This window comes from Enhydra lutris, unplaced genomic scaffold, assembly GCF_002288905.1.
Source record: "Enhydra lutris kenyoni isolate GAN:26980312 unplaced genomic scaffold, ASM228890v2 scaffoldscaffold9, whole genome shotgun sequence".
In the NCBI taxonomy this organism is placed as follows: Eukaryota; Metazoa; Chordata; class Mammalia; order Carnivora; family Mustelidae; genus Enhydra; species Enhydra lutris.
The window spans coordinates 63,077,613-63,098,178 of NW_019154093.1; the positions used below are offsets into that span (position 1 = coordinate 63,077,613).

The 20,566-nt window shown below is 36.8% G+C and overlaps 1 protein-coding gene across 1 annotated transcript in view; it reads right to left on the minus strand.

The window, feature by feature from the left end:
* The window catches only part of LOC111142998 (dihydropyrimidine dehydrogenase), an 828,681-nt gene that overhangs the window by 288,748 nt on the left and 519,367 nt on the right, over nt 1-20,566 (minus strand). The window contains exon 15 of the mRNA XM_022496386.1: nt 4,026-4,094. Within this exon, the coding sequence (XP_022352094.1) occupies nt 4,026-4,094 (69 nt within the window). The remainder of the gene's footprint in view (nt 1-4,025; nt 4,095-20,566) is intronic.

Below are 20,566 nucleotides of genomic sequence, written 5' to 3' on the forward strand. Positions count from 1 at the left end.
CTCAGACTTTTTCCCTCCAGTCTGGGTTTAGATCTCACAACATCTCACAAGAAACAGCACACAGGAAACACTTCACAACATGGTGTGGCATTTCACTTCCTTAGCAGCGGACCCCAAAGGGACAGGATACACAACCCTCCAGAAGTGTGGAGGAAAGGACAGCTCTGGGGTGTGAAATTTGACCAGTCCAAGTAAGTAGACAGAAAGGAAGCAGTAGGTACATCTCTCACCCTTCTTCTCCTCTCAGCTGTTGAGAGGCAGGATGATTTCACACGGCACTCTCTGTCCCATGTGACTGAGACATCAGCTCCATTTCCTTGGGAAGTGGGAGCCAGCTCTGTCATGTACCACACAGGCTCTGCTTTCCCTTCTTCCTATCCCATTTCCCTTTTCTTTCCACTCATACTGCTCTGGGGTTGTAGCCTTCAATCAAGCATCTTCACGTGAACTTTGACATGGGCTATGTCTTCTAAGCTAATGTACATTAAGAAAGAAATGGCTCTGAGATCTATTAAAATGAACTCAAGATCTATGCAAGACCTGATATTGTGAGTGTTCAGTATGGTTCAGTTTGGTGTCTTTCTGATCTTTTTGAATGCTATCGTTTGATACAGCTGAGGCTGTATCTTATTCACTTTTGTTTTTTGGCAAGAGACCATGCACGCAGTAGGTGCTTCATAGATCTTCCTTTGCGTGGAATTGGAATAGGTTATCTATGACCCAGAAAAGGAAGAAATCCTGTGATCAGATACTGAAAATTGAGCAGACCCTATAATGCTACTGATTTGACACTAAATTGTGAAAACTTTTCCAGAGGCCACTTCTTTTTCCTGGTGTTTATAAAACAACAAATTCAAACCAGGTTGAAGAATGTGTAAAAGATGACATTAAAAGGCGCCTGGGTGGCTCAGTGGGTTAAGCCTCTGCCTTCAGCTCAGGTCATGATCTCAGGATCCTGGTATCGAATCCTACATCGGGCTCTCTGCTCAGCGGGGAGCCTGCTCCCCCCGCCCCCACCGCTTGTCTCTCTGCCTACTTGTGATCTCTGTCTGTCAAATAAATAAATAAAATCTTTAAAAAAAAAAAGTGTGGTCATTCCTGGGTTAGAGTGAAAAGGAAGGGTTGGTTCAGTATGGTTCTATTTCTAGAAGAAAACAAAACTTTCTAAAAAATATGCACATGATAAAGAAGATACACTGGATAGACATTAAAAAAAACAGCATTCCGTTGAATTTACCATATTTTAAGAACGTACCTAGCTTCTATTTTTTTTTAACCGCTCACATGGTCTTAAATGTTTATTCAGAATATTAAAATACAGTGGTAGCCACTGGCAAAATAAACAAATAATAATGATTGTTCTTATGGAAATTTTCGTTCTGACACAGTTTCTCTGTCTTTACTTTTTCATGCTCTGGTATGGATCTGGATCTGTCCTGCTGGTACACGTGTCATTTCTGTTTTCAGATATAATAGTAAAGAGCTCATAACAGATTTCCTCAGTTCCCTATCACGTAATTCAAAAATCAATCTACAATAAGGAGAGGAACTTCATGAATTTAAAGTATATTCATCATCACATTAAGTCATTTGCTGAACTTAAAACTGGTTCTAGAACAGCTGGTGTGATATCTCCGATTTCTTAGCACCCATTATCACCACCCCCAAAGAAATGTACATTGTAAGTGGTACAGTAACTTTGACTTGAATACTTTTTGTTTTTCTTGGTTTCTTTTAATGTGGGCTCTTTCTTTTTTTCTTTCTTTCTTTTGTTAAAGATTTTATTTATTTATTTGACAGACAGAGATCACAAGTAGGCAGAGAGGCAGGCGGGGCGGGGTGGGGGGGAAGCAGGGTTCCTGCTGAGCAGAGAGCCCAATGTGGGGCTCAATCCCAGAACCCTGGGATCCCCTGCCGAAAGCAGAGGCTTTAACCCACTGAGCCACCCAGGCGCCCCTAATGTGGGCTCTTTCATTGTAAAAATAACCTGTTTTAATCTGTTCTGAAGCATGCATTCAGAAAGAAAAAACCAACTACTGACTCTACAAAGTGCTACTGCGTACCTACCACAAGAGCTAAGATGAATCCTGCTACCTAATGTTGCCCTCCAGTGGAACGTGCAGGCCTGGGGAGAGCTCCTTCAGGTGATATGCTCTGGGACAGCCCATATTTTTAAGATTATAGTGAAGATTTTTTTTAAATTGACATTATCTATAGATTGACCTTCTTGATATGTAGATTGCTTTCCTGGGAAAAGATTCTACAGACTGGTTTCACTGAAAGGAAAAGCATAACTTTTTCTTTTTTAAAAAAAAGAATTAAAAAAAAATAATTTTTTTTTAAAGAAAAAAAGAATGATTTCCCCCCAGGGAGTCTGGGTGGCTAAGTTCTTAAGCCTCTGCCTTGGGCTCAGGTCATGCTCTGTGGGAAGCCTGCTTCTCTCCCACTTCCCCTGCTTGTGTTCCCTCTCTCACTGTGTCTCTTTCTGTCAAATAAATAAAATCTTAAAAAAATAAATAAAATAAAAAATTTCCCTTCTTTTCTCCTTTTTTCTTTCCTTTCATTTTTGTTGTCCTTTTTCATTCTTTTTTTTTTTTTTTTGCTACCATACTTAGAAAATGATATTAAATAAAACTGAAATTCAAGAAATAGATACAAAATGTGAGAAATGTGGGGTGCCTGGGTGGCTCAGTGGGTTAAAGCCTCTGCCTTTGGCTCAGGTCATGGTCTCAGAGTCCTGGGATTGAGCCCCCCCATGGGGCTCTCTGCTTGGCAGGGAGCCTGCTTCCTCCTCTCTCTCTCTCTGCCTATCTCTCTGCCTACTTGTGATCTCTGTCTGTCAAATAAATAAATAAAATCTTAAAAAAAAATGTGAGAAATGTGAAAAGTATCTTTAAGTTCGTTAGTATGTTACTCATTAAAGTTTTTAAAAGTAAAATGCGGTTATTTAAAAGTTGATGCTCATTACTGAAGAAAATATTTATTTTAAAGTATTTTATTCTACAGAAAGGCAGAAAGGCAAGCAGCGTGATAAAGCCATTCATCATCGTCAGCTTAAAATTGACAAAGCTCATGCCAAGCACAGGTTCTGTGGAAGATTTCATGGCCAATTAGGTAAATACACGTGTAAAGTGACCTTGGCACCAAAGATCATGAAGCCAATTACTGACCATGTTTAATTTTACCCCCTTAAGTGCCAGAAGTCATTTTTTTCCCTTGCAGTTTTAAGATAGTCAAATAAAATGTACAATTTTTGAACACCATAGAAGGCTTTATAATATTTTATAATGAAGAGTCATTAGTATATAAGTATTGTTAGATATAGTCTTCTACTTCTCTGAGAGGTTTTTAAGAAAACTCAGCTAAAGCTGTCTAGAAGATTTTTCATGACAGCGTGATGGACATAAGTGTACAAATTTAAGTATGTATTTTTCTATTTGAAATACAAATTTGAGGCACATGGTTAGTTGTTTGCATTTATGCAAGATTCAATTTATATTATGGAAAACCTGCTGACTAGTGTTCCATTCCGGAGCATTCTGTCCTACCATTTTATGCATGTCTGTATTCAAACTAGAATAGTATTAAATGAACATTTTATATTTTAAATATTCAAGAGTTTTATATTCAAAATTTCTTCTCGCTGTCAAACTAGTTTGCCTAAAGGCAAGGTAAGATCCTGTTACACTCTCAAAGGTAGAATTAAATTTTATCATGGCATCCATCATAATATACATTTTGCTTAATATGCAAATAAAGAGTATATGGATTCCAGGAATAAAGGACTTTTAGGTAGTGTGTGAAATCCAAGGGACCACTTTTATAGAATAGATTCCTTTTAAATTTACATTTCCATCATTTTAATGAAAACACAGGGTAAACAAATTATAATAGAAATGTTTTAAGTTACCATTTTCCATTCAATTTTACTTCTATGGGGCTATTTTTCATGGCAGGTCTTTATTTAAAACTAATAAAAATGGAAGAGAAGAAATAAAACAAATATATACTAAAGAAATCATTACCTCAGCCATTTTGGAGAGTTCCATCCAGTCATTCTTGCTGTAACTGCACATGATGCTAGCAATCACAATCTTCGAGAAGAAAAAAAGGAAAGAATGTCAGTTCCAATAGTTGCACGTAAGGGTGCTTTTGCACATAAGGGTATATTAATATTTACACACGTATGTTTATAATGGTAAACTGTATCATAAAAATTAGTTTTTGATCTGTTGAAAGACAAATTATTTAAAAACAGCAGTGTATTATGGTGAGGCAAAGGGTAAGATTCAAGGCTTCAGACTTATGTTAGAGACTTTCTCATTTATTATCTTTGAATTTTTTTTAATTTTTGAATGTTTTATTGAACAAATTTGACACATAATACATTGTTTAAATTTGATGTGTATACTTGTGTTACTTTGATACATTTTTATACTTTAATATGTTACTATTATAGTGATATTTATCACATTACAAAATTGTGGTGTAGTATCCTTGTTTATATTAAAGACCAATTATTCTCCATAAATAATGGAATCTCTATTCAAAGTCCAAATTTTGCTGAAAATTATTTTTAGTTTGGCATCATAATCATAATGCATTAAAATACATTGATTAATATCACTGTATTCTATCATGCGTTGTATACTGACTTTTAATTGTGTAAATACTATCACTTATTTTTTATGTGTTCTTTTTTTAAATTAAATCAAATTAAATTTTATTTTCAGTGTTCCAAAATTCATTGTTTATGCACCTTATTACATTTGAATTTTTATGTAAGTTACTTCTCTGATCCCCAGCATTCTCATTTTTAAAATGGAGATAATGATACTGACTTTGCCAACCTCCACAAATGATAGTGGGAATTAGATAAATTTGTGTATGTGAAAGGGTTGTCTAAATTATACAACGACATGGAAATCTTCATTAATATAATTACTGGTATAGCTAAAAGTTTCAGGATATGGAAAAGAAATAAATTAGTGTCTTCTTCAATCATATCACAGCACAGATAATAATACCTTACATATTCATAGTGCATTATATTTTTAAACTTGGTTAAATGTTGATTATTTAACTATAGTATTACAGTAAGCCTGTAATAGAGGCTATACAGAGTAGTAGTTACTACTACCTGCTCCGAAGCTGGAATGTCCAGATTAGAACTCTGACTCTATCACTTACTGTGTGGCCCTGGGCAAATTATTTAGTTTCTTCATTGGTTAAATATGGATAATTGTACTACTCGTTCAGAAAAATAATAACAGAAATTACTAAAAACCTATATAGCTCTTATGATGAGCTAGGTACTGTTTTAACGGTTTTTACTTCACTTACTTAATCATTCCCGATATTAGTCCTCCCATTTTACAGATGAAGGTGCTGAGGCACTGTGATGAAAAAGTCACATAACTACTAAGAAGCAGAGCCAAGACTCAGACCCAGGCAATTTGACTGGGACTTTGTGCTTTTAATCACTAGATTTTGCTGGCCCAAAAGAAGTAATTAATACACATTAACAATTTTTTTATTATTAATATTTAAAGACTGAGATTGAGACAGGAAGAGTTTGTGCCAAGCCTAGTGGAAGAGTTCAGTAAAAGTCCTTATGCTCTCACCACATGCAGCCTTTTTTACTTATGTGTAGAAAACAAAACAAAACAAAGGTATGTTGGAAAAGTTGGATGAATGCATTTGACATTGAGAGAAACAGAAAATAAATTGTGATCATCTTGGAGAGAGTTCTGAAAACCAAAAAGACAATGAGCTTGTCTGTAACACTGAGTTAATTTTTTCTCTCCTGAGAGACTATCATCTCCTTGGGAGCTGGAACTGCCCTGCGTCATTCATCATCTTATCTACAGTAACCAGCAGTGTTTGGCACACAGTAAGACTGAGTGAATAAATGAAGGAGGTTGCCAAAGGTTTAGGGAGTTATTTTATCAGCTCACCTTTTAAAAGTAAGCAAAAATGAATATCATGAGTCAGAGAAGGGAAAAATAAACACCTAATGAAAACTGTTGGCAAACAATTACTATGAGTCAGATTGAAGAGTGAGCAAGGCTAAGGCAGGTGTTGGTCTTGGTGATGAGAAAAGGGGTCAGATGTTAAAATACACAGGACTTGTGTCCTAGAAGGAGCAACCGAAAGAGAGGAACCAAAAGATCTGAGTCTGAATCTGAGGGATGGAGAGAAATCTCAGAACATGAGTCAGATAAAGGTGGGACAATGATGAGAAATAAAAAGCCAGGATCAGATAGATTCCTCTTTGGAGAGGGGGAAAAAGGGAAGAAAGTAAATGATGAACAAAGGAGGAAAACTGAGAATGCCTAATTATTTGGGGATGAGTTCAGGATTCAACATTTGTGTCTAATGGGAATGCAGCTTCTAAGAATTTGTAGAAAAATATAATAATGATCCATGGCCTTTTCTCTAGTGGCTAAAAGAAAGGGCGGGGGGAGTCAAATTCCACGCTTGTCCATTTGCAAACTAAGAAAGGGTCACCAGCATACATTATGAACCTTCAGTTAAGAGATGATCTTTCTGCCCTTTCCACGTGATCTGCAATCTCAGGGACACTCTGCCCCATTCCCCAGTTTGAAACAGACCAATGAGGAATCCCACACCAGACCTTCCATGACCAAACTAATACCTCCTGTGAATATCCCTTGCATGAAAAAATAAGGAACTGCATTTGAGAGGAAAATCAACTAGGGGCAGGTGGGACAGATTCCTATTGTCTTCAGTGGATTCAAGGTCAAAGAAAAACAATTTTAAAAACAAGACAGTTAAAACAGGTACCTGGATGGCTCACTCAGTTAAGCATCTGTCTTCAGCTCAGTTCATGATCCCAGAGTCTTGGGATTGAGCCCCACATCTGGGCTCCCTGCTAAGTGGGGAGTCTGTTTCTCCCTCTCCCTCTGCCTGCCACTCCCCTGCTTATGCTTTCTCTCTCTCTGTCAAATAAATAAAAGTCTTGGAAAAAAAATTAATACAAAGATTTAGGAAATGGGTGGAGTCAAAAGATTTTAGCCTTAGATACCAGTTCTTCTATGGTTAAAGTGACAAACAACAGACCACGGTTTTTAGGGAGTTTTATTACTTAAATCAAGATAAGACAAAAAATAAAAATTAAAACTAAACACGCCTCCAGTGATGACAAAGTAATCCCCAAGTTCACATTCCCGTACAAATATGAAGTGGGTGTGAAATCAGCACAATGTCCTCCACTCCAGTGCCACTCTTGGGCAGCCATGGGGGACAACAGGGGAGATGGTTCTAGTGGGCAGGACCCAGCTAGGCAGATAGGCTGATCAAAGAAATCCACTGCCAGGGAACTAATGTTTACTAGCACTGACAACAAGATATACTATATGCTCTCAACTAGTGTCTAACCTGGTTCCACTTTACTAAATAGTCATTAGCACTGATTAAACTAATCATTTGCCCTATAAGTCCTAAAGATCATGAAAAGCCACATTGGGCTTGAGAAATAAATATTACCTAGAGAATTGTCCTGAACATCAAGAGTATTGGTGCCACCAAATGCCTGGGAATGCAGTGACTGAGTATGATTGTGGGTGGGCTGTCACTGAATAGGGGTGACCACACGTGGGAAAGAAACATGATGTGAAGCAGAGGTTGGTTTTATTTGTGTGCTCTGAGCAACCAAGCACTACCCTGTTCTTCTTTCCTCATCGAAACAGACTCTACATTCTTGCCCCCAAAACTGATGAAGTACCTCCAATAGGGCTAATCATAGTGAGCAGCTACTCTGCTATCACCAAAGTCCTGTCCAGGAGCTGGGAAGGAAAATGATTCTTTCCCTCGTTGCTTCCTAAACTGGAATGAAGTGTGTTCAGAGCAACTGGTGACCACTGACTGACTCCTCACTTCACCCACCCTGCCACCTCCACCCAAAGCTAGTTGTGCTAGGGAAAAAAAAGCAGAGACAGGAACATAGAGAATGCGCAATGGGAAAAGACCCACGCTACGGCCACTGTTAAGCCAGGTGTACCACTAACGTGTCTGTATGTGTAAACTAACACCACTTTTGGCTTAAGAAAATTCACGTTCCGTTTTGGTTTCTTTCACGTAGCATCTTGACAACTATTACATGCAAAACTTAAATTGGCACTTTTGAAATAACTTCCTAAGACTTTTTTTTTTTAAGATTTTATTTATTTATTTGACAGAGAGAGAGAGATCACAGGTAGGCAGAGAGGGAGGGGGAAGCAGGCTCCCCGCGGAGCAGAGAGCCTGATGCGGAGCTCGATCCCAGGACCCTGAGACCATGACCTGAGCCAAAGGCAGAGGCTTAACCCACTGAGCTACCCAGGTGCCCCACAAAGCCATTTTTTTGATAGTCAAATATAGTTAAGGGAAAAAAATAACTTTATACATTATTCTTAAAATGATAAATTGTCTTCATAGTTTAAATATCCTTAATCTAAAAACAAGGGATGTTTTGGGAAAATATGTGGTGACATTCTATTTCACTGGAATAAAGATGATCCCCAAATCACTTTATTCTTTATTAAAAGACATTAAGCTTTTTAGAAGAGTCAGGAAATAAGATATTAACACTAAAAGGATATTGGGCATGATTTAATCTTTCTTTCTTTCTTTTTTTTTTAAAAGATTTTATTTATTTATTTGAGAGAGAATGAGTGAGAGAGAGCATGAGAGAGGAGAAGGTCAGAGGGAGAAGCAGACTCCCCAAAGAGCTGGGAGCCTGATGCGGGACTTGATCCTGGAAGTCCGGGATCATGACCTGAGCCGAAGGCAGTCGCTCAACAAACTGAACCACCCAGGCGCCCTAATCTTTCCTTGATAATTGAAAAGTCCTTCCATGTTCTATTGTGCTTGGGTTTTAGTCAAGAACCGGGTTTCTTTTCCTATAAAAAAAGTGGATTGACAGATTTTGTATTGTGAAACATCATGTAATATTACTAGAAATAAATATCCAGAGAAATTTCTTTTTAAGTTGAGTAACTTTTGCCTATATTTAACTTAAATTATACCATTTTAGGGCTCCATTTTTTAAAGATTTACTGGCTTATTTTAGAGAGAGGTGGGGAGCACAAGTGGGAGGGGCAGAGGGAGAGGTAGAGAGAATCTCAAGCACACTCTGCACTGAACATGGAGCCCAACATGGGGCTCGATCTCATGACCCTGAGATCATGACCTGAGCTGAAACCAAGAGGTGGACGCTCAAATGACTGCACCATGCAGGTGCTCCAGTGCTCCATTTTTTATAACTCATATTTTAAAACATTATTGGAAGAGTTCATATGTAAAAGCCAAATGCTATGTAGTTTTGAACAATATCCTACATTTTATGATATACAGTCCAGTTGGAGATTCAAACAATGTCATTTAGTCAATTAATAAGTATACTGAGCATGTACTATGAGGTAGACAGCAAATGACATACATAGGAGTTTAAGACATGGACTTAAAGAGTCTTTTCTATTGAACATTCAACAAGTGTTTCTTGTACTATATACCTGTATCTGTTCTAACTCAAAAGTGATAAACAAACACCCCCCCCCCCAATCCCTGCTTTCCTGAAGCTTACATTTTAGGGAGGGAAAATAATCATAACAAGTTTAAAAAAAACACAATTGTTGGGACTCTTTCCAAGTCAAGATTATTGTTAGGAAGGCATAATAGAAGACATCATGAGGGTGCATAGTGCCCTATCATACAACGGTCAGTAAAGGGCTCTGTAAGTTGAGTCATGAAAGATAAGAAGGTACCTTATGCAGAAGAAAGGGATGGAGAATTGGGTGACAACTGGCATTCTAAGTAGAGGAAAGTACCTGTGCAAAGACACTGAGGTGGGAACGAGCATGGCATATTTAAGAAAAATTGAAGGCCATGTGAATGGAGTTTCATGCTGGGGCAAGAAGAATGTAAGAGAAAGTGAGAAAAGCAGGCAGAAGTCATATCTCTGGGAGCTGAACCCTGTGGGAGTTTGGGTTTTATTATAGGTGCAACAGAGGCCAGTGAAAGATTTAAAGGAGAGTGATAAAATAATCTGATCTACATTTGCAAAAGATGCTTTTCACTAACTTAGAGGGAATGGAGTGAAGGTGTTTTAGAATGAAAGCAGAGACAAGTTAGGTTGAAATAATGCTCCTTGCATCATATCCATGGAGATGCAGAGAAGTGGATGGTTCTGAGCTGGAACCAATCAATAAGACTGGTCACTGGTCAGATTCAGGAAATGAGAGAAAAGGAAAGATGAAGGATGACCCCTAGGTTACTGAGATGGAGGAAGGCCTATGAAAATAACTAGTGGGGGAGTATTAAGAAGTTTTATTTTAATATATTAACATAAAATGTCTAGTAAGCATCATTAGTGAGGACGTAAATTGTATCACTGTATACATGAATATAGAATTCCCCAAAGACTACCCTCTTTAGGGTGTACTTTTTAGAAACTTCGACACATAATGGTATTTAAAGCTACCTGGTTAGGTAACTTCCGAGGGAAGATATGCCACCTGAGAATGTGATGTGACAAATGCCAAGAGGGGGAAGTGTTCCAAAAAGTAGAAAAGCAATCCATTCTGGTGATACTTCTGAGAGTCTGCATAAGAAAACAGAGAACTGACCATGTGATTTGGCAATACAGAAACCACTGGTAGCCTTTACAAGAACGGCTTCAGTGCAGCAGGGGGACAGCATTCAGACTGGAATAATCTGCGTGAACAGAATATGAAGTGGAGAGAAGTGATAACACATAACCCTCCCAAGAGTTGGGTGGATAGCTAAAAGATAAATGGGGCAGTGGATGAAGGGAGGTCTAGTGAGAGATGGTTTTTTTAATAGGCCATATGTGAATATGTTTTTATGCTTGTGGGAATGATCTGGAAAAGAGGAAGAACCTGTTGAGAAGGCAAAAGGTGATGATGAATCCATCACGTAAATAGAGGAAGTGACCATTGATAGGAGTAGACGTACTGTTTCCAGTTTAATGGAGAGGAAGATATGAGTAGGGAGAAAAAATAGGTATGGATACACCTCAGTTTATGGATTTGGTGTAGAAATGGTGAAATTATCTTTCCTGGTGTTTATATTTTCTTAAATAGTAGAAGAGGTCTCTTGACAGGAAGGAGAATGGGGGAGAGAGGTTTAGAAATCTGGGGGAGAGGTGGGAGTACTGAAGTTGTCACCCAAGAAAATGGGAAAGCAAATTTACCAAAAGCTCACGGTAAGATTCCTAGTCCATGAAAACACATGTAATTAATCAGGATTAGCAATATTTTTGGAAAGGGAAATTAATTAGTAAAAGCAAAAGGATACTATGATTTAGAACACTGCAACATAGACCAGAGCCCCTGTTTTACAGAATGTTTTGTAATTGAGACCCATCTTATCAAGACTGGTTTTGGTGCTTTGGTCATTAAAATGGGATGTGTTCCCAAGAAAGGGCATTCTTATATGTAATTTTGCTTTACACAGAATATTTTTAAATTGCATTTTTAATTAGCTTGACTTTCATTTTGATTCCTGATTACTGAAAATAAAATGTGTACTCTGTGTGTAGACATCTAATTGCTATGAGACATTAATGTTCTAAAGCATATGAAATACCAACTATAATAATTTATGAATCAAATTTTGCAGTTTCTCTTAGAAAAATGCCTCAAGAGTAAAAAACAGGACACTTATTCTGGGAAAAAAAAAGGCAAAACAAAAAACAGTATTAATGTCTTCTATTGTCTTCCGTCCTAACTTTTAAATTAAAGGACCATCTTTCATTATTAAATTATTCTTTAAAATTACTCTTATGGAAAAAATGAAATGATTTTATTAAGCATTTTTTTCAAGTTGAATTATAATAAAGTGTGCACATCAGAAATTAAGGTGAAGAACAACATAAAACTTCAAACTGGTTACAAGCTGGCTATCTCCCCAAACTCCCATTAAAGTGTATTTGAAAACACATATGTTGGATGGGGCGCCTGGTGGCTCAGGCAGTTAAGCGCCTGCCTTCTGCTCAGGTCACGATCCCAGCGTCCTGGGATTGAGCCCCATGTCAAGCTCCCTGTTTGGCAGGGAGCCTTGTTCTCCCTCTGCCCCCTGCTCTTGCGTGCTCTCTCTCTCTCTCTCTCTCTCTCGCTATCTCTCTCTCTCAAATAAATGAATAAAATCTTAAAAAAAAAACACATATATTGGCAACACTGTTTTGGTATTCTGTAACCATACTATGAACTACATTGGAAATTCAGTCAACAATTCAGCTTCAAGACAACTTAAATTTTTTAGTAGGGAAAAACTGTGAAGTGACAAAGGTGAACAACTGTAAATTACAAGTAGCTGAGTTAGGTTTTGTCAAACAATCTAACAGTTTTATCCCTTAACACTACTGGGATTATATTCAGGAGGAAAAATAGCATGGGATGTGTGATTTTCAAAGACATTTAAACTAAGAAAATGTTTATTAAATATTAATTAACTGTACAACATTCAAATTTTAACTGTTCCTTATACTGTAGTACAAATATAGCAAAAGTGAGATTGGTACAATTTTCCTAAAATGTACACATTGAGAATAGGACATTAAAAGTGAAATTCGTAAGTTCTTCAAATTTTATGTGGGTAATAGTTATTTAATGTTGGCAGAAAGAAGAATATTCTTAAAGTTGTCTTTTTATATTATTTAAAAATTCATCATTTTCTTTGTTTATTTTGGGACTAAGAAATGTGTTGTTGATAACAACTATTCCTAACACAGAAAAATCAGATTTCAGTTAAACAAATATGCACATAGTTTCCATAGAAAATCAAATGTTTCCACTAGAATAGCAAAAGCAAAACAAAACACTGGACTACTCAGGAACTACAATAATGGCTGCTTTTTGCTCTCCCTTTGATCACTTCTTTATATATTTTATCTAGTTTCTGTCCCTATTGTATCTAGGAACTCATCTCCCCAAGTTCACCAGTGACCTTGGCAAATATATTAGATACTTTCCACCCAAATCTTTACTAGAACTCTCTCAGCACTTAGACAGTGAACCACTCCAGCTTGCTGAAACCCTCCTCCATGTGAGCTTTGGAGATACCTCCTTCCCTTGTATTTTTGTTGTACCTTCTCAGGCTCTTCTACCTCTGGCCACCTTTTACATGATGATGCCCCCAGGGTCTACTCATACTCCTTTTTTAGTATCACTTTATACACCTTCTCAAACATCACAATCACCATGATTTCAGATAACATCTATATGTAGAAAATTTATAAGGCGTACACCTCCAACGTCTTATCTTTCTCCTAAGTTCAAGGATAGCATATCCAACTACTTTCTAACCCCTACATAGATTCAATTTGCCCAAAAGCAACTATACTTCTCTGCCCTGAATCTGCTTATTTCTTCATGTTAAATATACTCCACGCCCACCAAGTTAGAAAACTAGGAGATTTATTTTCTCTCTTCCTTTCTCATTGCCTACACCAAGTACTCTAGTCCACTGGTTCTCAAACTTAGCTAAGCTTTGAAATCCCCCAGAGAATAATAATAACAATAATAATTATAATAACAATAATAACATTAATAATAATAATAATAATCCTAAGGATTCTCAGGTCATTTGTACGTATTTAGGCCCAGGTATCAAGGCCTTTAAAAGATCTCCAGGTAATTCTAATGCACAAGGAAGTTTGAGAAGTACTGCTCTAGTTTACCTCCCAATGATCTAAGTATTTCTGACTCTTCATCGTGACTGTCTTAGTTAAGGTCTTCACCACTGCTCCCCTGGATTATTGAAGTAGCTTCCTTATTACTCTCCCTATCTTTCTTTTTAGCTTATGCCATCTGGAAGATCCTTCTAAAGACAAAAACCTGATCATATCACACTCCTTTTTCAACTCCAAATTCAGGATAAAGTCCAATTCTATAATAGGTTATACAAGACCACAATGCTACTTTTACTCCAACCACACTGAATTACTGTTCTTTCTGAATGTAACATGTATTCTGCATTCTCCTGACCATATGTCTATTCCTTTTGTCTGAATGAATAAGGAATGGTCCCTGTGCTCTAGCAGCATATGGTATAATAAAGTAGACATATGTAAATTGATACAAAAATAATTATAGTGTATGAACCAGGATATAATGAGAGCAGAAAGGAATGGTGATTATTTATACCTGTGTAAATCAGGAAAGATATCCTAGAAAAGCAACTCTTACTAGATTCAGAAATCATCCATGGGTGTTTATTGGAAATTGACTAGAAATAAAGGAGGCAAGAGTACTCTAAGTGGAGTGAGCAACAGAAACAAAGGCATGGGATGCCATGTTTAAGGAATACAGTCTAAGAAATCTCAAGTGGTTCAATTTAGTGTTGGGGGAGATGAATAGATATATTTCATGGGGAATGGAGCTGATGCATAGGTATGAATGAATCATACCTATCCAGGCAAGTGTCTAAAACAACGGTATCCAACCAGCTGGGCATTTGGATCTGAATTTCAGATTATTCTATCCAGTACATTTGTACTTCTCATTTGAACATTACCTTCTCTAGGAAGCCATCCCTGTGTACCCTTCCCACCTGAATATGTCAGGCATCCCTCTTCTGAGATCCCACAGCATCCTTTGCATTTCTGTCATATTGCATTAAATTGTTGTTTGTGTGTTTTTCAAAAGATGACTGAAGTTTGGGGGGACAGGGCATTTTTCATTCTCTATATTTCTAGCAGCTAATATTATACCTTGTACATAGAAGGATTCGATAAATATTTGCTTCAAAGGAATACTGGCAAAGGTAGCTGAGAAATGGAATTCTAAGTAATGCACATTTTTATTACCAATCCCAGTATCTAAATGTAAATAAATTTCTACATTCTATAGAGATAATGAGAAGGATAGATAGGTGGTATAAGGTAAGAGTTTTGGAAATCTCTTATAAAGTATATTTTATATCAAAGAATAGTAATCCATTATATATACTTACATATGTACACTTAATGCACATTTCCCCACACATTATCTCATTTATTCCATGCAATAATTTTGAATTTAGAAAACTTTATGGTGAGAATAATGAGTACAGATCATTTATTTTACCAGGGTCAAGTTAATCAATAACAGAAGCGAGGATTAAGTTCAGGTCTTTTGTCTCCAACTTCCTCTCTACTACATTAAGACTATATCATATTGATTTCCTATCCTTTCAATTTACACTAGAGATTACAGTTGATTTTGCATCCAAAACCCTCTTGTGGTAGAGTATTTGGGGGAAAAAAAAAGTGTCCCTCTCCCTGTATTCATGTTCCTTTGCAATGTCACTATGCAGCTAGCCATCAAGTGGGGATTTATTTACCCACCCCTGGAATTTGGATTGGCTTCATGAATTGTTTTGATCAACAGAACATGGCAGAACTAATGTTGTGCAAGTGCCAAGCCAAGGCTTGAAGAGGCCTTGTCCTCTTCTGCTTACTCTGCTGAATTCCTGCCTAGCCATGGGATCAAGCTGGCACTGCCTGCTATAGGGCCAGAGCACATGGAATAGGGATGAGCCATCCAGTGGAGACCACCTAAGACCAGCCAGCCCATAGACCACCTGGAAGATGACTACAGATAATGTGACATGAGCTGAGACAAGAAGAACCATCCAGCTTTGCCCAGTCCAAACTGCTAACACACAGAATTCTGAACTAAATTAATAGCGACTCTATCCACTAAATTTGGGGTGAAGCACATGCTATGTACTTGCAGGTACCAAGCCTGATGACGATATAGAAATTATCAGTCCCACTTTACAGATAAGAGAAAAACAATTTTAAGAGGTTAAATAAATACTCATGGTTGTTCAGCTAATAAGAGTAAATTCAAGTCCTGAATTGTCTGGCTATAATATTTTTTCTCTGAATAATTTTTCTATATTCCTTAATCATACATTTATAGAAAACCCTGTGGGTTTATTTTTACACATGGTGGATTTCATTCAATCCATGACAGTGTTTATTACTTTCATTCTCAGAGGCTAACCTTATTTTGATGTTCTTGGCCAATGCATGATTTCAATGTAACTACATGAATACCATCTAAGCTTGATAGGCAAATGGAATTGCCTAGGAAATCATAACGTCAGAGGGAAGACCAAGTGAGCAAGACCTAATGAGTGATTCACTGTTTCCTAAGAACTTAAACGTGTTAAGGAATGAAGAGAGGGTAGTGCAGGCCCTTTATAACCTTGCCCCAAATCCACTGCTGTCCTGTATTCTGACACACCAAACTCAGCCCCTGTTTACACTGCTCACCAGATGTCCTTCTGGGGCATCCCCCATGCTGGTCTTTCTTCTTAAGAGTCTCACCCTATTCTTCTTCTTCTTCTTTTTTTTTTTTTTAAGATTTTATTTATTTATTTGACAGAGAGATCACAAGCAGGCAGAGAGGCAGGCAGAGAGAGAGAGGATGAAGCAGGCTCCCCAAGAGAGCAGAGAGCCCGATGCGGGGCTCGATCCCAGGACTCTGAGATCATGACCTGAGCCGAAGGCAGCGGCTTAACCCACTGAGCCACCCAGGCGCCCCTCACCCTATTCTTCTGACAGTATATCTCCTATTCATTCTTCAAAGTCTAAGTCAGAGCTAATTTCTATCATACCATCTCAATGATCTCAGAGATAGATCATCGGGTATTTTTTATTGGTATTTGCAATGCACCTACCTCTATTCTAGTTCCTGTCATGGTGCATCACAGATGTGTGTTTATTTATACCAGTGTCTTCTCTTACACCATTCAGTGAAAGAACATGCTAATTTTTATTCACCTTTGCGATCCTATCATTTGGTTCAGCATTATATTACACCTAATGTACTTTATATGAAATAGCTATAGAAGAAGGGATGGCCTCTTGTTATTTTAATATTAATTTTTAAAAATTTTCTGGTTCACCCCTATCAAGATTATTCTATTTGCTGCAATCATGGATAATAAATACATATATGAAACTGCCATGACTACCACATATTTTTATATCTGTAAGCCATTTACTGACTTCATAGCATGACTTTGTCACTGATTTTAATCTAAGATGATTAACTGGATTTGAGTTGTTCTATCACTGTTGACCCTTCACTGAGGTTGCAGTAAGTTAACTGAAACCATGAGATTTGAATTCACTGTACACACACAAAAAAGGTGTGTTTCCTACATAAAACTGTGTATGAGATTTCATTTTGCTTCTACTTAAAAGGTCATGAAACACTGCCTGTTTTAATGTGGTTCATTCAGGAATACAGCCTTTCAAAGGCACATAAAAGGGTTGATTTGAAAAATGTTCTGAAGTATCTATATTCCAATTTTAAACTTTTTCTATTTAGAGGTTATAACAAATCAGCATTTAATGAACTGCTTTTATAAATTAATAAGGCTAATAATTAATACAGTGCTAACATGTAATATAGGAATATAGGAAAAAAAAAGGTTAAAAAGAAAGTAATGAAGACTCTCGATAATTACATGGAATGATGCGCTGCATTAAATAGTTTGGGCATTTCATCTAAGACCATACATATAGCACATGGGTGTTGTAAAGATTATTAAAACATTCTCTGTAAAGACTTTAAATTCCCAAATGAAAATTTTATGTAAATACTAAGCGTTATTGTAATTATTTTATGAGTTGTAGCTCTTTTGCTCTCATTAACTATGATTGCATGTTTAATGCACATTCAATTAGATAATTCAGTTGTGTGAGTTAGTGGTATTGTGACTTAAGTGCTGGATGGTAAGCTTCTGGAGGACAGAGGCTGGGTCTTCTATCTCAGCATATATCTCTCTTGTGGGCTGCGACTGCCTGTTCTGTGTACCAAAGTACTTGACACCTTTTAGGGACTCACAAAATATTTGTTGAATGAAGAAATAAATAACATACTTGATGTGCAATATATGTTTGTTAAATGCAATGCTCTTAAGAAATCAAGGACTTCTAAAAACACATAATTTGCTCTTTTCCAAATATATGTTACTATTTTCCAGAAATTCTGCAGGATGGCTTAAATTCAATTCACTGTGGAACATGCTGTAGTCCATTGGAAGACTGTGCCCTGGCTGTTTCCTCAATACCACATATTCCTTCCCAGACATCCACAGGCACTCTCCCATACTTCCTTCCAGTCTCTGCTCAAATGGCATTGCCTCAGTCACACTCTTATTTAAGATTGCAAACCATCCCTTCCTAGCCCTATTTTCTTTGCCACTGCACTTTCTATCATTTTCTTATTTACTATATTTAATGTCTTTCTCCCCCTCAGCTGGAATGTAAACTCCACTAGAGTAAGAACTGTTGTTTTGGATACAAAACAGTACCAGCATGTTGTAGATACCCTATACTTGTGAAATGAATAATTGAATACTAAAGTATTATTTGTCTTTCTGCATCAGCTACCTGGTCTATAAAATGGGGATGATTTGGTCTACCACACTTATTTCATAGTGATTATTCTGAGAATAACATGGTATTATGTATTATTTGACATTAAATATTTTCAATGAAATCTGATGATAATTTTTATGACTAAGAATAATGTCATATTCAGATTTGCCATTTTCTATAATTTAGAGCGCAAACAATGACATTTTGAAGTAGTGTAATACTTTGGTTTTAAACACCACAGATAAGACTTTTAAAAATATGTCCTTGGAAAGGGTAGAAAGCATCTTTATATGCTCCCTTGATCTTTCCATAGTGTCACATTGTAGGCATTTTATATTTGTAAATTAACATATTTTTAAAAAGGAATGGATCCATTGAATGAAATTTTATAGATAGATTCACATTTTACAGATATGTAAGAATTTCTTACATTTCACTAAAATGCTAGGAAATTCACTAATATCTAGGACACCTTTTTATTAAATTATGTTTCTTGGCTCACATTGCTTTATCAGAACTGAGATTAAATTTATTTACCCAGAAAAAATTCTAAGAACTGTGATCCCCAAATATGGATATATATCCCTGATTTGACAGATCCAAAGAGGGCCACTATACTGAGACACCATGTTAAGGATAGAGAGCATACTGGGACCAGCTGCTCAATATTGGGGGAGGAAGGGTTATGGAGTGGGGCAGGAGTTAAGAATCATGCCCTTTACCTGAGAGGTCTAAACGGCGTGCATTCTAAACCACCAAGCTGTAAGCCTTTCTTACATACTTACATACATACATACATACATACTCTTACATACTTACATACATACATACATACACACATACATACATACAATACTTAGAGACCTAAGTATTTCCATTGCACCTGTGGTTTGGCTAGGTTTGGCTAGGCACTTCTGTAAATATTCACTCATCACCCTTCCTCCCCCTGAGGCCACCTTCTTCAGCAGAGAAGGAAGGAAAGCTGGCTGAATGAATAAACTAATGATCCTGTGTACTCTTCTTATACAAATGATCCCATTTTCACTTTTTTTCTTCTCTCCTTCTCCCTGTTCAACGTGTCCCATCCCCCCTCCCAACCTGATTCCCTCACCTTCATCTGGCTTTTCCGTACGGGGAGCTATGTATGGACTCATATGATTCCACCTCCTCCATTTTAAGCTTCCACATCTGCCAACAATGGGCACCTCAGTGAACAGCAACAGAAACAAAACCTCTAACATGTTTTGCTTTTCAGGATAATGATTAATAATACTCCATTAATAAAACATTCATTGTATTACTGAATATTGATAAATGATTCCCTTGCCTTAATATGCTGTTGACACTTAAGAATCAACCAAAGATAATTCACACACTTTGTAAACATCTTAGGATTTCCTCTATACTCCATATTTCAGTTCGAAATGTTCCTTCTCAGAAGCTTGGCATACTGATTTACAATAGAAATAATGACAGGACCTTTTTCAAAGTGATTGGAACCTTTCTGGTATAAACTTTATACAGAATAATGAATGTGTTGGCATTTGGTCCTTATTTGCATACTATAAAAATAAAACAGAGTGTACAACAAAGTCCCTGTTAAATTCACATTACCTGTTAAATGAAGATACTCAAAAGGCAATGTAACCTAATTAAAATCAAGAAATGGTATTCAAGCCTACGTATATACTTCTAAGATAATACATACGCACTAATATTTGCAATGCATGCAAAGTGTATACACCTCATTAATCACATTGGAAAAAAAAATCCCCAAATTTCTTTGCTCTAGTTAGTCATTTCATAAAATTTTTTAATTCCAGTATTAGCTATTTCAAATGCTGGGCGAATGGCACTTTTGTCTATAATCAATGCATTAGCAATTCTAATGCAAAGCAAACTCTGAAGGATCTTTGCAGAGTTTAAAATTTGATGTTTTTCACAATATATTGCAAGTTTAAAAATAAGAAAGTTTTTTGTTTTTCTCTAAAAGTTCCTTTTTCTCATTGTTCATACTTTCTGGCTTGCTCATGAATGCACAGATGTTGATATCAGTACTGTTTTTAAGGAACAACAATGAGGTGTTTGTTTTGTAATCTCTTCCTCCTGTCTCCCACATATAATTTACATGATCTTGGAAACTTTCAAAATACATAGGAGAAA